Here is a 16,363-nt window from a genome sequence, read left to right as displayed (position 1 = left end):
GGAAAGGTCTGAACTATAAGGCGGGTGAGCCAAAACTTCCCATCCGCTATTTCCCAAATAGTTTTTAACCGGAACAGCACATGAGGCCGAGCGTTGTCATAGGGTTATGGACTCGTGTCTGGTTGCATATTTTGAACATTTTTCGGCTATAACTTGTTTTAAACAAATTAATAGCATTGTATTGGGTGTACAACTTAGTTCGGTCCGTTTTCAAAAGATGGTTCTACGTGCTATAAATTGTTGACGGCGATAGCTGATTTTTGCTGTATCGTGAAGTGTCAACATTTGTCAACCAAATATTGTTTGCAAGACTTTGAGTTTTGCACTACAAGTTTAATTTTTACTGCGTTGAAAACGTCGAGTTTCGTTCCAAATAAACACCATTTGTGGAAAATTTTGATTTTTTGTTTCAATTGAAAGAAACGTGCAGCTGAAGCGCATCGAATGCTTGTAAAAGTGTATGGTGAATCTGCACTATTGGATAAATTTTGCAGAGAATGATTTCGACAATTTAAAAGTGGTAATTTTAATGTTGAAGACAGAAAGCGTTTGGGTCAACCAAAAAAGTTTGAAGATGAAGAATTAGAAACATTACTCAATTAAGATTTGTGTCAAACGCAAGAAAGCTGGAACATTGGAAGCAAAAACATTGGAAGTTACTCAACAAACTATTTCGAAACGACTCAAAGCCGCAGAATACATCCAAAAGCAAGGAAATTGGGTCCCATATGAATTAAAACCGAGAGATATTGGACGACGATTTTGCATGTTCGAAATGTTGCTTGAACGGTACAAAAAGAAGTCTTTTCTGCATCGAATCATTACTGGAAACGAAAAATGGACTCACTAAGACTTCCCGAAACGCAAAATATCATATGTAAAGCCTGGCCAACCAAGAACATTAATGCTGAAACCAAATATCCATGGTGTCAAGGTAATGCTCTGTATTTGGTGTGATCAGAAAGGTGTGATTTACTATGAGCTGCTAAAATCTGGTGAAACCATCACGGGACACTTCTACAGGTAACAATTAATTTGTTTAAAGCGAGTTATAGCCGAAAAATGTTCAAAATATGCAACCAAACACGAGTCCATAATCTTTCACCATGACAACGCTCGGGCTCATATTGTTGTTCCGGTTAAAAACTATTTGAAAAATAGCGATTGAGAAGTTCTGGCTCACCCACTTTATAGCCCAGACCTTGCCCCTTACGACTACCATTTGTTTCGATTGATGCAAAATACTTTGACTGGAATACGTTTCACTTCAGAACAAGACATCAAAAATTGGCTCGATTCATTCTTGGCTTCAAAAGATGAACGCTTCTACCGCGACGGAATCCATAAATTACCAGAAAGATGGGAAAAAGTAGTGGCTAGCAATGAACAATACTTTGAATAAGATATTAATTCATTTTATTGTTGAAATAAATGAGTTTTTCAAGCAAAAAAACGGACCGATATAGTTGTACGTACACCCAATAAAATATAAGTATAGAGTTATAAAAATATAAACTGCAAAGATTAATAAACATTATTCGATAGTTATAGAAAGCAGTAACTTTTTCACGAAATATTTGATTATGAGAAACGTAATTAAGAAAATTCTATTTTTGATCTTACTGTCAACAACAGAATACACAAACTAAACAAATAAGTTGACAGTCTGAATAACATACTAGCTTTATTTTTCCATTCACCGCACTACTTAGCAATAGCAAATAAGCTACAGGGTGCGAGAAAAGTTCCGGGACGGCGAAATATCTCGAAAACTAAGCATTTTAGGAAAAAGTGTTTCAGACAAAAGTTGTAGGGTTTAAAAAGATCTATTTACTGATCTTATCAGTTTGACCTTGGATGGCGTCGCCAAGGTCAGATCAAAATTACATTAACTTTTTTAAATGGAACACCTAACTTTTTATTGCATATTCTTGTAGCTTATCTCGAGACCTTTCCAAAACATTACAAGAAAGTTTATTTTCGTTGAGTACTTTCCGAGTTGTGAGGCTTGAAAGCTACAGTGTACTGTAGTGTGGGTCCAGCCAGTTAAGGCAAGAGTGGCGTGTGGGTCCGGCCAGTTAAGGCAAGTGTGGCGTGTGTCCGGCCAGTTAAGGCAAGTGTGGCGTGTGTCCGGCCAGTTAAGGCAAGTGTGGCGTGTGTCCGGCCAGTTAAGACAAGAGTGGCTGGACCCACACTACAGTACACTGTAGCTTTCAAGCCTCACAACTCGGAAAGTACTCAACGAAAATAAACTTTCTTGTAATGTTTTGGAAAGGTCTCGAGATAAGCTACAAGAATATGCAATAAAAAGTTAGGTGTTCCATTTTAAAAAGTTAATGTAATTTCGATCTGACCTTGGCGACGCCATCCAAGGTCAAACTGATAAGATCAGTAAATAGATCTTTTTAAACCCTACAACTTTTGTCTGAAACACTTTTTCCTAAAATGCTTAGTTTTCGAGATATTTCGCCGTCCCGGAACTTTTCTCGCACCCTGTATATTGGGTATTAATAGACCATCTGGCCATCAATAGGCACACTTAACTTATTTGTCATTTTTTAATCAGCATACTCTTTTTACATAAAACATTTATTTTGTGTCTTATAAAATGTTATCACTGGCATTAAAATTTAGATCAATAAATACTGTCATTTGTGTAACTTACTTTTTTACTTCTGGCCAATTTGCAATCTCGTCTGCTAAAGTTTTAACACTCATAATGAAAAAACCTCTCATTTCTGGAGGGTGTTTGTCGCTAAACATTCCTCTCGAATACATTTCCTTTTGTTTTGGTTCCTAAATATTAAAATATTTTTATTAAAGAATATTGACGTTTCTGTTACAGCATAAAGTTAAGTACAGTCGCGCTTATAAATATTGTAGTTTTGTAGATGTTATTTTATGATATTTAAACACTTCAGTAATAAATTATTTTAATTTTGTGACGATGCATTCAAAAAAATGTCTGCAACATTCCCGACGAACAGCAGAAGGCCCAGAGGGTATAAATACTCGTAATTAACCTACAATCTTTTCTTGCTCAGTCATTAGCTAACAACCCACTAAATCCACTACGCTACTATTACCTAAACCTGAGTATATGTTCTGATACTCCAAAAGATCGACAAAACAATTTACAAAAGAAATTCGCAATTTTCGGGTTATCGACATTAAGAAAATGTTAAGAGTATGTAGTATTCATTCAAATTTTTACTGTTATAAAGCCATAAGTTGCGGATATTTGGTATTATCGAGGAAATGATATATTGGAAATATCCAGCACTTAATAGAAGAACGATTGTCGAGTTAGCGTCCAGCGTTAGGAAAAGCGTCATACTTACAACGGTCTCCGAGTAAAACAATTTTGTTATTACAAATATGTTTTTGGACCGATAGTGTGACAACACAATGATAGTAACAAAGCCTACTTCGATCGCAGCTAGATCTTGGTGCCTGTATTTATTTGTGTGATTTTATACACTTCTTCGAATTCAACCAGAATGTGCGCCAAATTTTTTCCGGTCATAACACAGCATGTCGAATAAGAATTAGTAATATCACTGTTTATATATAAATCAGCATCAATTATTATATTAAATTAATTAATTAAATGTAATAATTGATGCTGATTTGCATCTATATACCAAATATATTGTTACGGCCGTGAATGTTCTAAAGTGTAGATCGATTAAATAAAGAGACTGTCGCTCGTTAGCGATGTGTTGTTTTTATGTTCGGACTTTTGGTTTTGACAATTCGTCTTGCTAATAAAGTCGTTCTTTTTAATAAAAGCCTGTTCTTTTATTAGTGTGCCCGAGTGTTACTGAAAGTGTGCGAGTGCGAAAGTACGAGGCAATTTACTCGGTCGTAACAATATATATTAATTAATTCTTTACAATCTTATTTGTAAGTTGAAATCATGACATTTATCATAAAAAAACTATATCAAAAGACGCAGTAGCGCCTCGCGGCAAGTATATTTTTTTTGTCCTTCCATGTAAAAAACGCTACCGCGTATAATTTGCAGGAAGAAACACATTTTTTTTACAAATAAATGGTTGTTTTTCTTAAACAAATTAATGCTGTTAAAAAACAAATATAGTGGGGGAAAGGATTGATTTTTCCGAGTACAATTTGCGCAATAAATGCCTTCTAAAATGGCAACGCCACTGAGCTATAGTTTATTAATGAGTCACCGCTTTTATCTTCTCGGTCGTTTTCACGTTCATGACCGTAGAGAACTTGCACATTTACGGCCGATCCAGTCCGTTCGATTATAGCCACAAACGTAAAAACGACTTAAAAGGCAACATGCAATACCAAAACAATATTGGAAGGCATTTATTGCTCGAATTGTACAATTCCACAAGAATGATGTCCGTAAGTGCATTCGATGTTAAGATATGAATTATGCATGTATTTTTCAGCCCAATTTATGTCATTCAGATACGTCGTTGTCGTTGTCATCTTCTTCTTCTTTGCAAAATTTCGATTTGTTCCCCTTGATCCAAGTATACACAACTCAAATGGGAAACTGTACAGGAATAAATCCAACGGGAGTGAATAGTGTTCCTCAAGTACTCTAACATTGATCTTCGGTATCAAACCTCTATCAGCAATCTCTATAAAGTTACTTGTTGATATCTTCATAAAATTTCAGAAATTTGTCCCCTTTGGAGGTAATTTTAAAAAAATATAGAAATATATATAAAAAATATTTCAAAGACTTTGTCTCTCTCCATTTTTGTTTCTCATTCTTTCCTACGCTCTTTCTCTCTCTCTCTCTCTCTCTCTCTCATTTTCTCTTGCTCTCTTTCGCTATTTCTCGCATTCTACCGTTCTTCTTCATTTTCTCTTGCTATCTCTCATTCTCTACTGCTCTTTCTTGCTCTCTACTGCTCTCCCTCGCTCTCTACTGTTTTTCTTTGCTCCTCCGCTCTCTCTTGCTCTCTTTGTCGCACTCTACAGCTCTCCTTCGCTTTCTACTGCTCTTCTTTGCTCTCTACCGTTCATCCTTGCTCTTCTTCGCTTTCCCCCGATCTTTCTCGCTCTTTACCGTTCTCCCTCGCACTCCTCCACTTTTTACCGTTTACTATTGCTCTCTTTTTCTCACGCTCTTTACCGCTTTCCTTCGCTCTCTACCGTTCTTCCTTACGTCTATTAAGCTGGCACAGCCATTTCAGCACAATCAAATGAGACTTATACAGGATTTTTTTGCTATTTTTTTGCTAATTTTTTGCTCTATTTAGAATTTTTTTGCTCCAGCCGTTTTGTTAAAAACAATGGCTGTGCTAGCTTAAGTTAAAGTTAGCACAGCCATTGTTGATAAATAAAAGGAATTAAAAAACAAGTACGGATTCATTTAGTGCTATTTTTTTGCTAATTTTTTGCTCTCTTTAGAATTTATTTGCTCTAGCCATTTCGCTAAAAACAATAGCTGCTTCTTTTTGCTAAGAACTGTCTTATCCGAAGTCTTATCTGACTTATCGAGACTCTTTATACATACAAGCACAATGTAGGTTAGGAAACTTGGTTATTTGTACAAATATGATGAAGAAATTATTAAGTTGCTTTCGAAATACACCGTGTACGAATTTGTTGTTCCACTTTTAATACGAAAAAATAATCACGGAATGACGATGGTACGTTTACGAGAATCGCTGTACAAGAGTAAAGCTAAGTATTGTATACTGTGAAAATCAGTCTTACAGTATTAGAAATTATTTTTATAATATTTGTTATAAGAAATAACACAAAGTTTTCACATCAATTTGTTTATTATTATATTTATTAATTTATGATTTATAAATTAATAGATGTGGATTTATAACCTCTATTAAGCTGGACCCCCCACCAGCGAAAATCAAGTTCGCACTAGGTCATAAATTTAGTGCTATTTATGTGCTAATTTGTTACCCTAGTCCGGATTTTTTTGCTCAAGCCGTTTAGCAACATTTAAAAAAAATGGGGGTGTGCAGCTTAATGGCAAGCTGGACCCCCCCATAAAAAGAAAATATATACAGTAGCCCCTAGGCAAAAACAACTACGCTAGAATTTGTTGCTAATTTGTTGCTCTCATATAAGACCAAAATAAATATAAAATTGTTTCATAAATATCATGCGTAGAGCTCGCGCGCTGCGCTCTATCATCCGTCACCTTATCTCTAAATAATTTGCTGTTTGCATAGTATTATATTAAATGATAGTCAGAAAACCTACTACTAAAATAAATACAACTTCGGCATTAGTTGCTAATTATAACTTGTAAAAAATATGTTCGTTTATGCGAGGCGCGTACTTTCTACGCACAAAGTAATTATTTTCAACGAATTGAAGCGAGCAAAAAAATCTAAATCATACTAAATGATCGTTAGACATCCTGCTACTAAAAGAAATAGGTTTTGGATTTAGTTGTTAATTGTAACTTGTAAAAAAAGTGTTCGTTTATGCATTGTTAATCGATCTAGATGGATCGGAAAAATTGGGTAAAGCTAAACAAATCACAAACATTGAAAAAAAGAAGCGTAACAAGCGACGGCCTTACGGCTGCGTGGCAACGTACGACACGACGCGACAAGTCGCCGCGCAACACGAAACAATAGGAACGCAAATAACAAAAAAATAAAGTAAATAAACCGTGTCCTGACCACATCTGCGAAGACTCCTTAAATAGTGTTAGTACCGTATTCACAAATAAAATTTACTGACAAGTTTGCGATGAATATTACAACAGGAAGCACGCATTACACAGATAACTAAATTATCATTAACAGTTTCCAGTTAGCAACAATTGAAGAAATTACACATTTAATAGTACGATGTCTAAGGAACATTTTAATATAACATTTATGGGAGCCTCAATTTTGTTAAAGATCGATACAGCGTGGCGAACATTCTTGGCACATAAAAGTATATTTTCTTTACAGGTTTTAATTAGCAACAAAATCAAAAACGTATTATTTTAGTAGTAAAATGTTTAACAATCATTTAATATATGATTTCGATTTTTTTGCTCGCTTCAATTCGGTGAAAATAATTACTTTGTGCGTGGAAAGCACGCGCCTCGCATAAACAAATATATATTTTACAAGTTATAATTAATAACTAAATCCAAAAGCTATTTTTTTTAGTAGTATGATGTCTAACGATCACTTAATATGTGATTTTGATTTTTTGCTCGCTTCAATTCGTTGAAAATAATTACTTTGTGCGTGGAAAGCACGCGCCTCGCATAAACAAATATATTTTTTACAAGTTATAATTAGTAACTAAATCCAAAATCTATTTTTTTTAGTAGTAGGATGTCTAGCAATCATTTTGGTATAGGATTAAGATTTTATTGCTAGCTGTAACTGGTTGAAAATAATTACTTTGTGCGTGGAAAGTACGCGCCTTGCATAAACGAATATATTTTTTACAAGTTATAATTAGCAACTAATTCCGAAGTTCTATTTATTTTAGTAGTAGTATTTCTGACTATCATTTAATATAATACTATGCAAGCAGCAAATTATTTAGAGATAAGGTGACGGATGATAGAGCGCAGCGCGCGAGCTCCACGCATAATGATATTTATGAAACAATTTTATATTTATTTTGGTCTTATATGAGAGCAACAAATTAGCAACAAATTCTAGCAGAGTTGTTTTTGCCTAGGGGCTACTGTATATATATTTTTTTTTATGGGGGGGTCCAGCTTGCCATTAAGCTGCACCCCCCCATTTTTTTTTAAATATTGCTAACCGGTTTGAGCAAAAAAATCCGGACTAGGGTAACAAATTAGCACATAAATAGCACTAAATTTTTGACCTAGTGCGAATTTGATTTTTGCTGGTGGGGGGTCCAGCTTAATGGAGGTTATAAATCCACATCTATTAATTTATAAATCATAAATTAATAAATATAATAATAAACAAACTGATGTGAAAACTTTGTGTTATTTCTTATAACAAATATTATAGAAAAAATTTCTAATACTGTAAGACTAATTTTCACAGTATATAATACTTAGCTTTACTCTTGTACAGCGATTCTCGTAAACGGGTGCTGGTGGGGGGTCCAGCTTAATGGAGGTTATAAATCCACATCTATTAATTTATAAATCATAAATTAATAAATATAATAATAAACAAACTGATGTGAAAACTTTGTGTTATTTCTTATAACAAATATTATAGAAAAAATTTCTAATACTGTAAGACTAATTTTCACAGTATATAATACTTAGCTTTACTCTTGTATAGCGATTCTCGTAAACGTACCATCGTCATTCCGTGATTATTTTTTCGTATTAAAAGTGGAACAACAAATTCGTACACGGTGTATCTCGAAAGCAACTTAATAATTTCGTCATCATGTTTGTATAAATAACCAAATTTCCTAACCTACATTGTGCTTGTATGTATAAAGAGTCTCGATAAGTCAGATAAGACCTCGGATAAGACAGTTCTTAGCAAAAAGAAACAGCCATTGTTTTTAGCGAAATGGCTAGAGCAAATAAATTCTAAAAAGAGCAAAAAATTAGCAAAAAGATAACACTAAATGAATCCGTACTTGTTTTTTAATTCCCTTTATTTATCAACAATGGCTGTGTTAACTTTAATTTAAGCTAGCACAACCATTGTTTTTAGCGACATTGCTAAAGCAAATAAATTCTAAATAGAGCAAAAAATTAGCAAAAAAATAGCACTAAGAGAATTCGTACTTGTTTTTGAATCCCCTTCAATTGGCTAGAGCAAATAAATTCTAAAGAGAGCAAAAATTAGCAAAAAAATAGCACTAAATGAATCCGTACTTGTTTTTTAATTCCCTTTATTTATCAACAATGGCTGTGCTAACTTTAACTTAAGCTAGCACAGCCATTGTTTTTAACAAAACGGCTGGAGCAAAAAAATTCTAAATAGAGCAAAAAGTTAGTAAAAAAATAGCAAAAAAATCCTGTATAAGTCTCATTTGATTGTGCTGAAATGGCTGTGCCAGCTTAATAGACGTCTCTTCCATTCATTCTACCGCTCTCCCATGCTCTTTACCGCTCTCCTTTGCTCTCTACGGCACTCCGTTACTCTTTATTGCTCTTCCCCGCTCTCTCTCGTTTTTTTACCGTTCTCCCTTGCTCTCTTTGTCGCTCTCTATCCCTCTTTTTTGCGCTCTACCGCTCTCCTTCACTTTTTACAGCACTCCGCTCTTTACTGCTTTCCCTCGCTCTCCCACGCTCTCCCACACTCTCCTTTGCTCTCTCTTTTTCTCGTTCTCTACCGCTCTCCTTTACTCTCCGTCGATCCTATCATTCTCTTTCGCTCTTTCGGCGGGTCCCGATAGCGCACATTCTGATAGCACACAAACCACTCACAATGGCAAATGCCTAGAGATTTTCCGTAGGTTGGGTTAGATAAGTCAAGATGATTGGTTGGTGGGCTATCGGGATGTGCGCTATCGGAACCCTCCCTCGCTCTTTACTACTCTTCTTTGCCCTCTTTCTCTCTTTATCGTTCTCCTTCGCTCTCTCTTGCTCTCCTCACTTTTCCCTACGTTCTATCTCTCTTTTTTCTTGCTTTTTACCGCTCTTTCTGGCTTTTTACTGCTTTCTTGATCTCTACCTCTTTCCTTCCCTTTCTACCCCTCTCTTTATCTTCTCTCTCTACCGCTCTCCTTTGCTCTTTCTCTCGTTCTCTACCATTCTTTTCTCTCTCTCTCTCTCGTTCTGTAGTTCTTTACCGCTTTTCCTCGCTTTCTCTCTCACTCTCTATCGCTCTCCTTTGCTATCTATCGTTCTCTCTTGATTTTTATAAAGTTATTCAATGATATCTTCGTAAAATTTTATATTTGTCTCCTTTGGTCCAAGTATACGCCCAAATAAGGAACTGTATAAGAATCAAACGGAGGTGAATAATGTTTCTCGAGTACTCTAACATTGTTTCAGGCACCAATCCCCTACCACCAGCTCTTACAAAGTATTTGATGATACTATATTCAATCCTATGTATATTTGCAACGGAGATTTATATCAATTCGCCAATAGTTTCAAAATTTGTTTTGTAAGTTTATCCTTTAAATTCAATTTGAAAAAAAATTGGTTAATAAAATTAGTACTGTTAAGTGTAAATACAAAATTCTCATGTGAAAGCTACAAAACCAAAACAAAAGAATTTTGAGCAAGCATTTAAATAATTACAACTGTTTTTAACATTTAAAATCACATGAATATACTTTATAATTTTTTGTAGTTTTAAATGACTCATTTATATTTTCACCTTTTCACTTTCCCGTGAGGGGAACTTGAAAACCCCATCGAGCGCGATCCCACGAAGCGGATTGAGGAAAGCTCGCCGGCAAAACCGGAGAGTAGGAGGGAAATAAAATACCTCCCGTGGACCAACAAGATGAACCATGCAATGAACAAAACAGACGGACTAATTACCCCAGGTGGTATTCCAGCTGCAATGCTGGGCAATCCATTCTCTAACAAAGCTGGCCCTAAGGATTCTGGGGAGGGCCACTTATTGCATGCTTTACCTAACATTCATAGTGAGATACTCTCACTTGGGATGCAGCAGATCAAAACCCAAAGTAAACGCATTCTTTTTGATGGGTGGCAGAAAGAAAAAGGTAATAATGTAGAATTGGAGCATACAATAACTAAACTACAACTTTAATTGACAAATGTGCAAACAAAACTGGATATTCTGCTGGACAAGAATAACATCGCTGCATCCCAACGCAGCAGCTCAACGTGCAGAAGATCAAGAAGGGAAAGAAATGGAATTTTGGACTGACGAAGAAGAGCTCATTAAAGAAACGGAGTGGATAAGCAAAAGTAGAAAAAATAAAAAACGTAAAATGGTTACGTCTCCTGAAATCTCACGGCAATCGCAGCACCAACCTAGAAAACTATCTCCTGAAAAAGTGATTCAAAATTCCCAAAGGAGATCAATAAGCTCCCTCCAATCATAATTAGCCATGTCAAGAATTACGATACCTTATACAACCTAAAAGAGAAAGAAATAACTTTTAAAGCCTCTTTGCTAAATAATGAGCAAGTTAAAATTAATGTAGAAGATTCAGACGAATACCGAAAATTAATCAAAGTTCTCAATGATAGTATATATCCCTGGCATACCTATGAAAACAAACAGACAAGGCCTATCAAAGTAGTAGCTAAAAAGTGTCATCATTCGTGTAATCCTGTAAAGGTAATGGAGGATCTCAAAAACAAAGGTTTTGAAGTAATGGAAGTAGTTAACTTACTAAGTACAAAAGACAGGACTCCTTTATCCTTATTTATGCTTTCCTTCCAAAACAAAGAAAACATCAAGAAAATCTACGAAATAAAAGAAATACTTGGAATTAAGGTTGATATCGAGTCGTTAAGGAAATCTAAATTAATACCTCAATGCAACAAGTGCCAAACGTACGAACATACTTAGCGCTTCTGTAATAGAGAGCCAAAGTGTGTTAAATGTGTTGGAAAACATCTAAGCAGGGAGTGCAAAAAAACAAAGTTAACTCAACTTAAATGTGCCAATTGTGGCGAAAACCACCCAGCCAACTACAGAGGTTGCGAGGTTGCCAAAAAAACTCCATGCAATAAGGAACGATATAGTTAGGAAAAAGTTAAGTGAGCCCGCGCCGATCAGGGAAACTAGAGCGGCTTTTACAGTTCAAAGGAGGTTTTATAGCCAAGCTGTTCTGAAACCCAATATAATGGGAAATAAAACCCAGTACAAAGATGGTTCTCATGATGGGGACAATGTAAATCCAATCCTGATCAAACTGATAGTGAATCTTGAAAATCAGAAAACTCAACGGACAAGGAAAACTCCTAAAAGACATACTTGAAAGACTCTCTAAACTAAAGGGCAAAAGCAATAGAGTAGCTACTCTGCGAGGAAAATGACGAATAGCAGACAAGATGTAAGATTGGCAACATGGAACGCCAATGGTATTATCCAACACCGTGAAAAACTTCAAATATTTTTAGATACCCATAATATAGATATATGTCTCATTTCTGAGACTCACTTCGACAATCAATCCTTCATCAAATTTAAAGGATACAGAGTCTACAGTTCTAGGCATCTTCAAAACTCGGGCCGCGGAGGTAGTGCGGTGATAATAAAGGAAAATATCGAACATTATAAAGTAGCTCTCTATGAATTAAATATACTCCAAGTCAGCAGTTAATATCAAAATAGGCGGAAATAGAATCACGGTTTGCGCTGCATATTTTCCACCGAGAAACTATCTTAAGAAAAAACATTACCTAGACTTTCTACGAAACCTTGATGACAAGTTTATTGTAGGAGGAGACTTCAACGCTAAGAATACATACTGGGGGTCTAGACTATTAGCAGCAATAAAAGAATTCGGCTGTAATTGTCATTTAACTGGTAAACCTACCTACTGGCCATCGGACGAACATAAGGTGCCTGACCTATTAGATTTCTTTATTTCCAAAAAAATATCATCTAACTACGCTGATGTATCGGAATGCTTCGACATAAGCTCAGATCACACCCTCGTAATACTTACATTAAGCGGTAATTTAATCAAGAAGGAGTGTAACCTAATATTAACCAACAAATCCACTAAATGGGAAAATTTTAAGTCAGACTTACATGATAAAATTCAATTAAATACTCTGCTCAAGACTGAGACTCAATTGAATTATCAAACGGAAAAACTAATAGCTGACATTCAACAAGCTGCTTGGAACAACATTACTATTAAAAGTAAAAAAGTGACAGGCAATAATTACTCAAAAGAAATCCGTGACTTGGTAAAAAAAAAGCGAAAAGCCACGAAAAGATGGCAACAAACTAGATCCCCAATAGATAAAAATAAAATAAATAACCTTACCCAACAACTTAGGAGGGAAATTCGTGAAATTAACAATATGTCAATTAATTCGTATTTACGTAATTTAACGGCAGACAAGGATACGGGATACTCCCTATGGAGAGCCACTAAGAAAATAAGAAGACCAATAATCCAAATACCTCCAATAAAGCGGCACGACGGAACATGGGTAAGAGATAGTAAAAGTAAGGCCGACTTATTTGTAAAACATCTTTACAAAGATACATTTAAACCGCTTAACTTATTGCAGACCTTTCTTCCGGAGATTAAGCGTGATGAAAATGGAATCATTAGCTTGGTAACTCTAAAGAAAGTTATGCAAGAAATCAAAAATATTAACAATAAAAAAGCCCCTGGTTTTGATCTAATAACAGGAGAAATTTTGAAAAATTTGCTCCGCAAAGGAATAGTCAAATGGACAAATATTATCAACGCTGCTTTTAGATTAAGATATGTGCCGGCAATCTGGAAAGTTTCTGAGGTTATTATGATCCCTAAACCTGGTAAATCTCTGAATTCAATATCTTCGACCTATATCACTGTTATCCGTAATGTCAAAGCTTTTTGAAAAACTTCTGCTCAAGAGATTGCAGCCATTAATAGAAGACAAAAAACTCATTCTCAACCACCAGTTTGGATTCAGGAGCAAACATTCAACTCTAGAGCAGGTATACAGAATCATTAATATCATAGAGGACAGCCTGGAATCAAGAAAGGTCTGCTCCGCGGTCTTCCTGGATGTGGCACAGGCTTTTGACAAGGTATGGCATGTTGGTTTAATACATAAAATATCAGAACATTTCCCTAAGCAACTTTCTGAACTGCTAAAAAGCTACTTGGCGGGAAGAATGTTTAGGGTTGAATTTGACGACGAGTTCTCGGAACACAAGGAGATCAACACTGGAGTACCACAGGTAGCCTCCTAGGACCTATCCTGTACCTCATGTTTACTAATGACATTTCTTACTCTAAAAATGTAACCATCGCAACCTTTGCGGATGACACTGCCATAGTAGCGACAGGGGAGAACACCTCAGAATCAATTAAGAAGCTACAATCTGCCAAGACTGTCAATGAATGGACCAAGAGATAGAAAATAAAACTTAATGAAGACAAATCCGTCCTAATTAACTTCACTAATAAAAGAGTAAAATCCTTACCAGTATACTTAAACAATAAAGCAATACCGTATGCTAACACAACTAAATATCTCGGCAAGAACCTAGACGCAAAACTTTGCTGGAAAGAGCACATTAAGAAAAAAAGAGAAGAGATTAACATCAAATACAAAAAAATGCTTTGGCTGCTGGGAAGAAGATCTCAAGTTTTCATAGGCAACAAAGTGTTGGTATACAACCAAGTAATTAAACCAATATGGTATGCAGCTATGGGGCTGCGCTAAAAAATCAAACATAAATATTATTCAAAAATGCCAGAATAAAATCCTACGTGGAATTGTGAATGCACCATGGTACATCAGAGACAAGGATCTGCATAGAGACTTGGGATACCTACTGTGAAGGACGAGATAGGGAGAGCGGCGCGGAGTCACAAGAATAGGCTGTACAAACATATCAACTCAGAGGTTCATCAACTCTTCTAATTTAAGAATATAAAGAGGAAGTTAAAACGAACCAAACCTCATAATTTAGCCTAATTTATGGAAGTTCTAATTAAACTAGGAAAGGCACTGGCTATTCTTAGGTTGTTTTTCTGTATAATTATTAGCTAAATAAAAATTGCTGGTTAGTCAGAAATGACTAGTTGCAGTCACCACGAATAATAAAAAAAAACCTTTTCACTTTGCAAAAGTTCTCTTTCTTCCAAAATTCAAGTGCTTATAACTTTTAAATAGTTAAAAATATGTGAATATTGTTTAGATAGTATGTGTCTAGTACCGAATAGATATTAAAACTATTTTCATAATTGGTTTCTTATTGCTGTATTAAAAATTCATTTTTTGGATAAGACTGATACTTTACTTGAGAAGTGTGATATATAAATAACACATTCAAAGCCATAAAAAATTATAAAATATATTCTTATGGTTTCTAATGTTAGAAACAATTATAATTACTTAAATACGTAATTAAAATTCTTCTATATTGATTCTGTAGTTTTTACATCAGAATCTTGTACTTATACTTAACAGTATTAACTTTATTTGCTTCGTAACTTATTTGAATTCTTTTGTGAGATTTATAAATCAATCCGTATATATAATAATTTTATTGTTTTAAATATAAAAAATAATTGTGTTAAGCATAAACTTGAAGTTAATATTCTAAGTATTGTACTGAGACGAGTCTTTGTACGAGACATGGCTTTCTCACAAAAAATATATGCTTACAAGAACAAAGTTCATCATCAAAATGAACAACTTCATTTGAAAACACAATGCTGAATCTTATTACACATTATTACAATATATATATCCGCCTAAAAGATATTAAAAATGTAAAAAAAACGCCAAGTATATTTTTTTTTGTATATAGAAATAAAAGAAACCAAAACTACAATGAATAAAACCAAATATAATATCATCAAAAAAAGGGAAATCAAAAATATTGCAAGTATATTTATTAGGGGTGAGAGTCTTTTGACCACGTTGCAATTGACCACTAGCAACTTACAGTGTTAAACAGTGGAGAAACTCTAGGCACTAGTCGCTCTAAATAACTGTGGTTAATCGTATCGTGGTCAAACGGGTTAGTTCTGTACCAATGAGCAACAAATTATGTGACAGATAAAATTAAAGATGAACAAAATCTCTAGTAGCAGCGTACTTAACGCGCCAGTTATTTTATATATCTAATACCGTTAAGTTATCTTTTATAACGATTTAGTAATAACGTTATAATTTTTTATAATGATAATTAGAAATTACCAAGTACTTTTTCATTATTTTTTGTAATGCTATAATAAATGATCAAATTTTGAAATTACATTATTTGATGATTAGTAATCAATGTCATATTGTAAAAATTCAAATTAAGCTATTCTGTACGTTCAACAAGCTTATTTTTATGTTAAATTTACCTAATAATTTTTTTAATTCTTTACTTTTAAGTATACTGTAGTTTATAACATTATTTTCACCAGAATTTGGAAGAAATTTGTTAAATATTAATGTCATTATTAGGACTATATTTCAATCAATGCCAGTATTAAAAATTGATTTAATCATTATTTAAAGTCTTGTAAATAATGATTAAAGTGTAAGTTATATTTTAAGTTAATTTGTGTGTGTGTGTGGGTGTGTGTGCGTGTGTGCGCGCGTGTGTGCGCGTGTGCGTGTGTGCGTGTATGTGTGTGTATATACGAAGGCGGTCCGATAAGTACTTAGCCTCACCGCCCAATGGTGCCAGTATCGCAAAAGAGATTTACTATCGTGTAGTACATTTTCGTAGACGGCTATTGTCAAAATTTCAGCCGAATCGGACTCGTAGTTTTGTTTTGACTGCGTGTGGAAGCGGACGTGTCCGCGGATTTTAGAAAAATGAAAAAA

At 34.7% G+C, this 16,363-nt stretch overlaps 1 protein-coding gene across 1 annotated transcript in view; it reads right to left on the bottom strand.

Moving 5' to 3' along the window:
- Nucleotides 1-16,363, bottom strand: part of LOC105198287 — a 103,721-nt gene that overhangs the window by 36,449 nt on the left and 50,909 nt on the right. Inside the window, exon 4 of the mRNA XM_039457638.1 lies at nt 2,666-2,796. Coding sequence (XP_039313572.1) covers nt 2,666-2,796 — 131 coding nt within the window. The remainder of the gene's footprint in view (nt 1-2,665; nt 2,797-16,363) is intronic.

The sequence above is a fragment of the Solenopsis invicta genome, chromosome 14 (genome assembly GCF_016802725.1).
Source record: "Solenopsis invicta isolate M01_SB chromosome 14, UNIL_Sinv_3.0, whole genome shotgun sequence".
NCBI lineage: Eukaryota > Metazoa > Arthropoda > Insecta > Hymenoptera > Formicidae > Solenopsis > Solenopsis invicta.
This window is presented reverse-complemented; position numbering and strand designations above follow the sequence as displayed.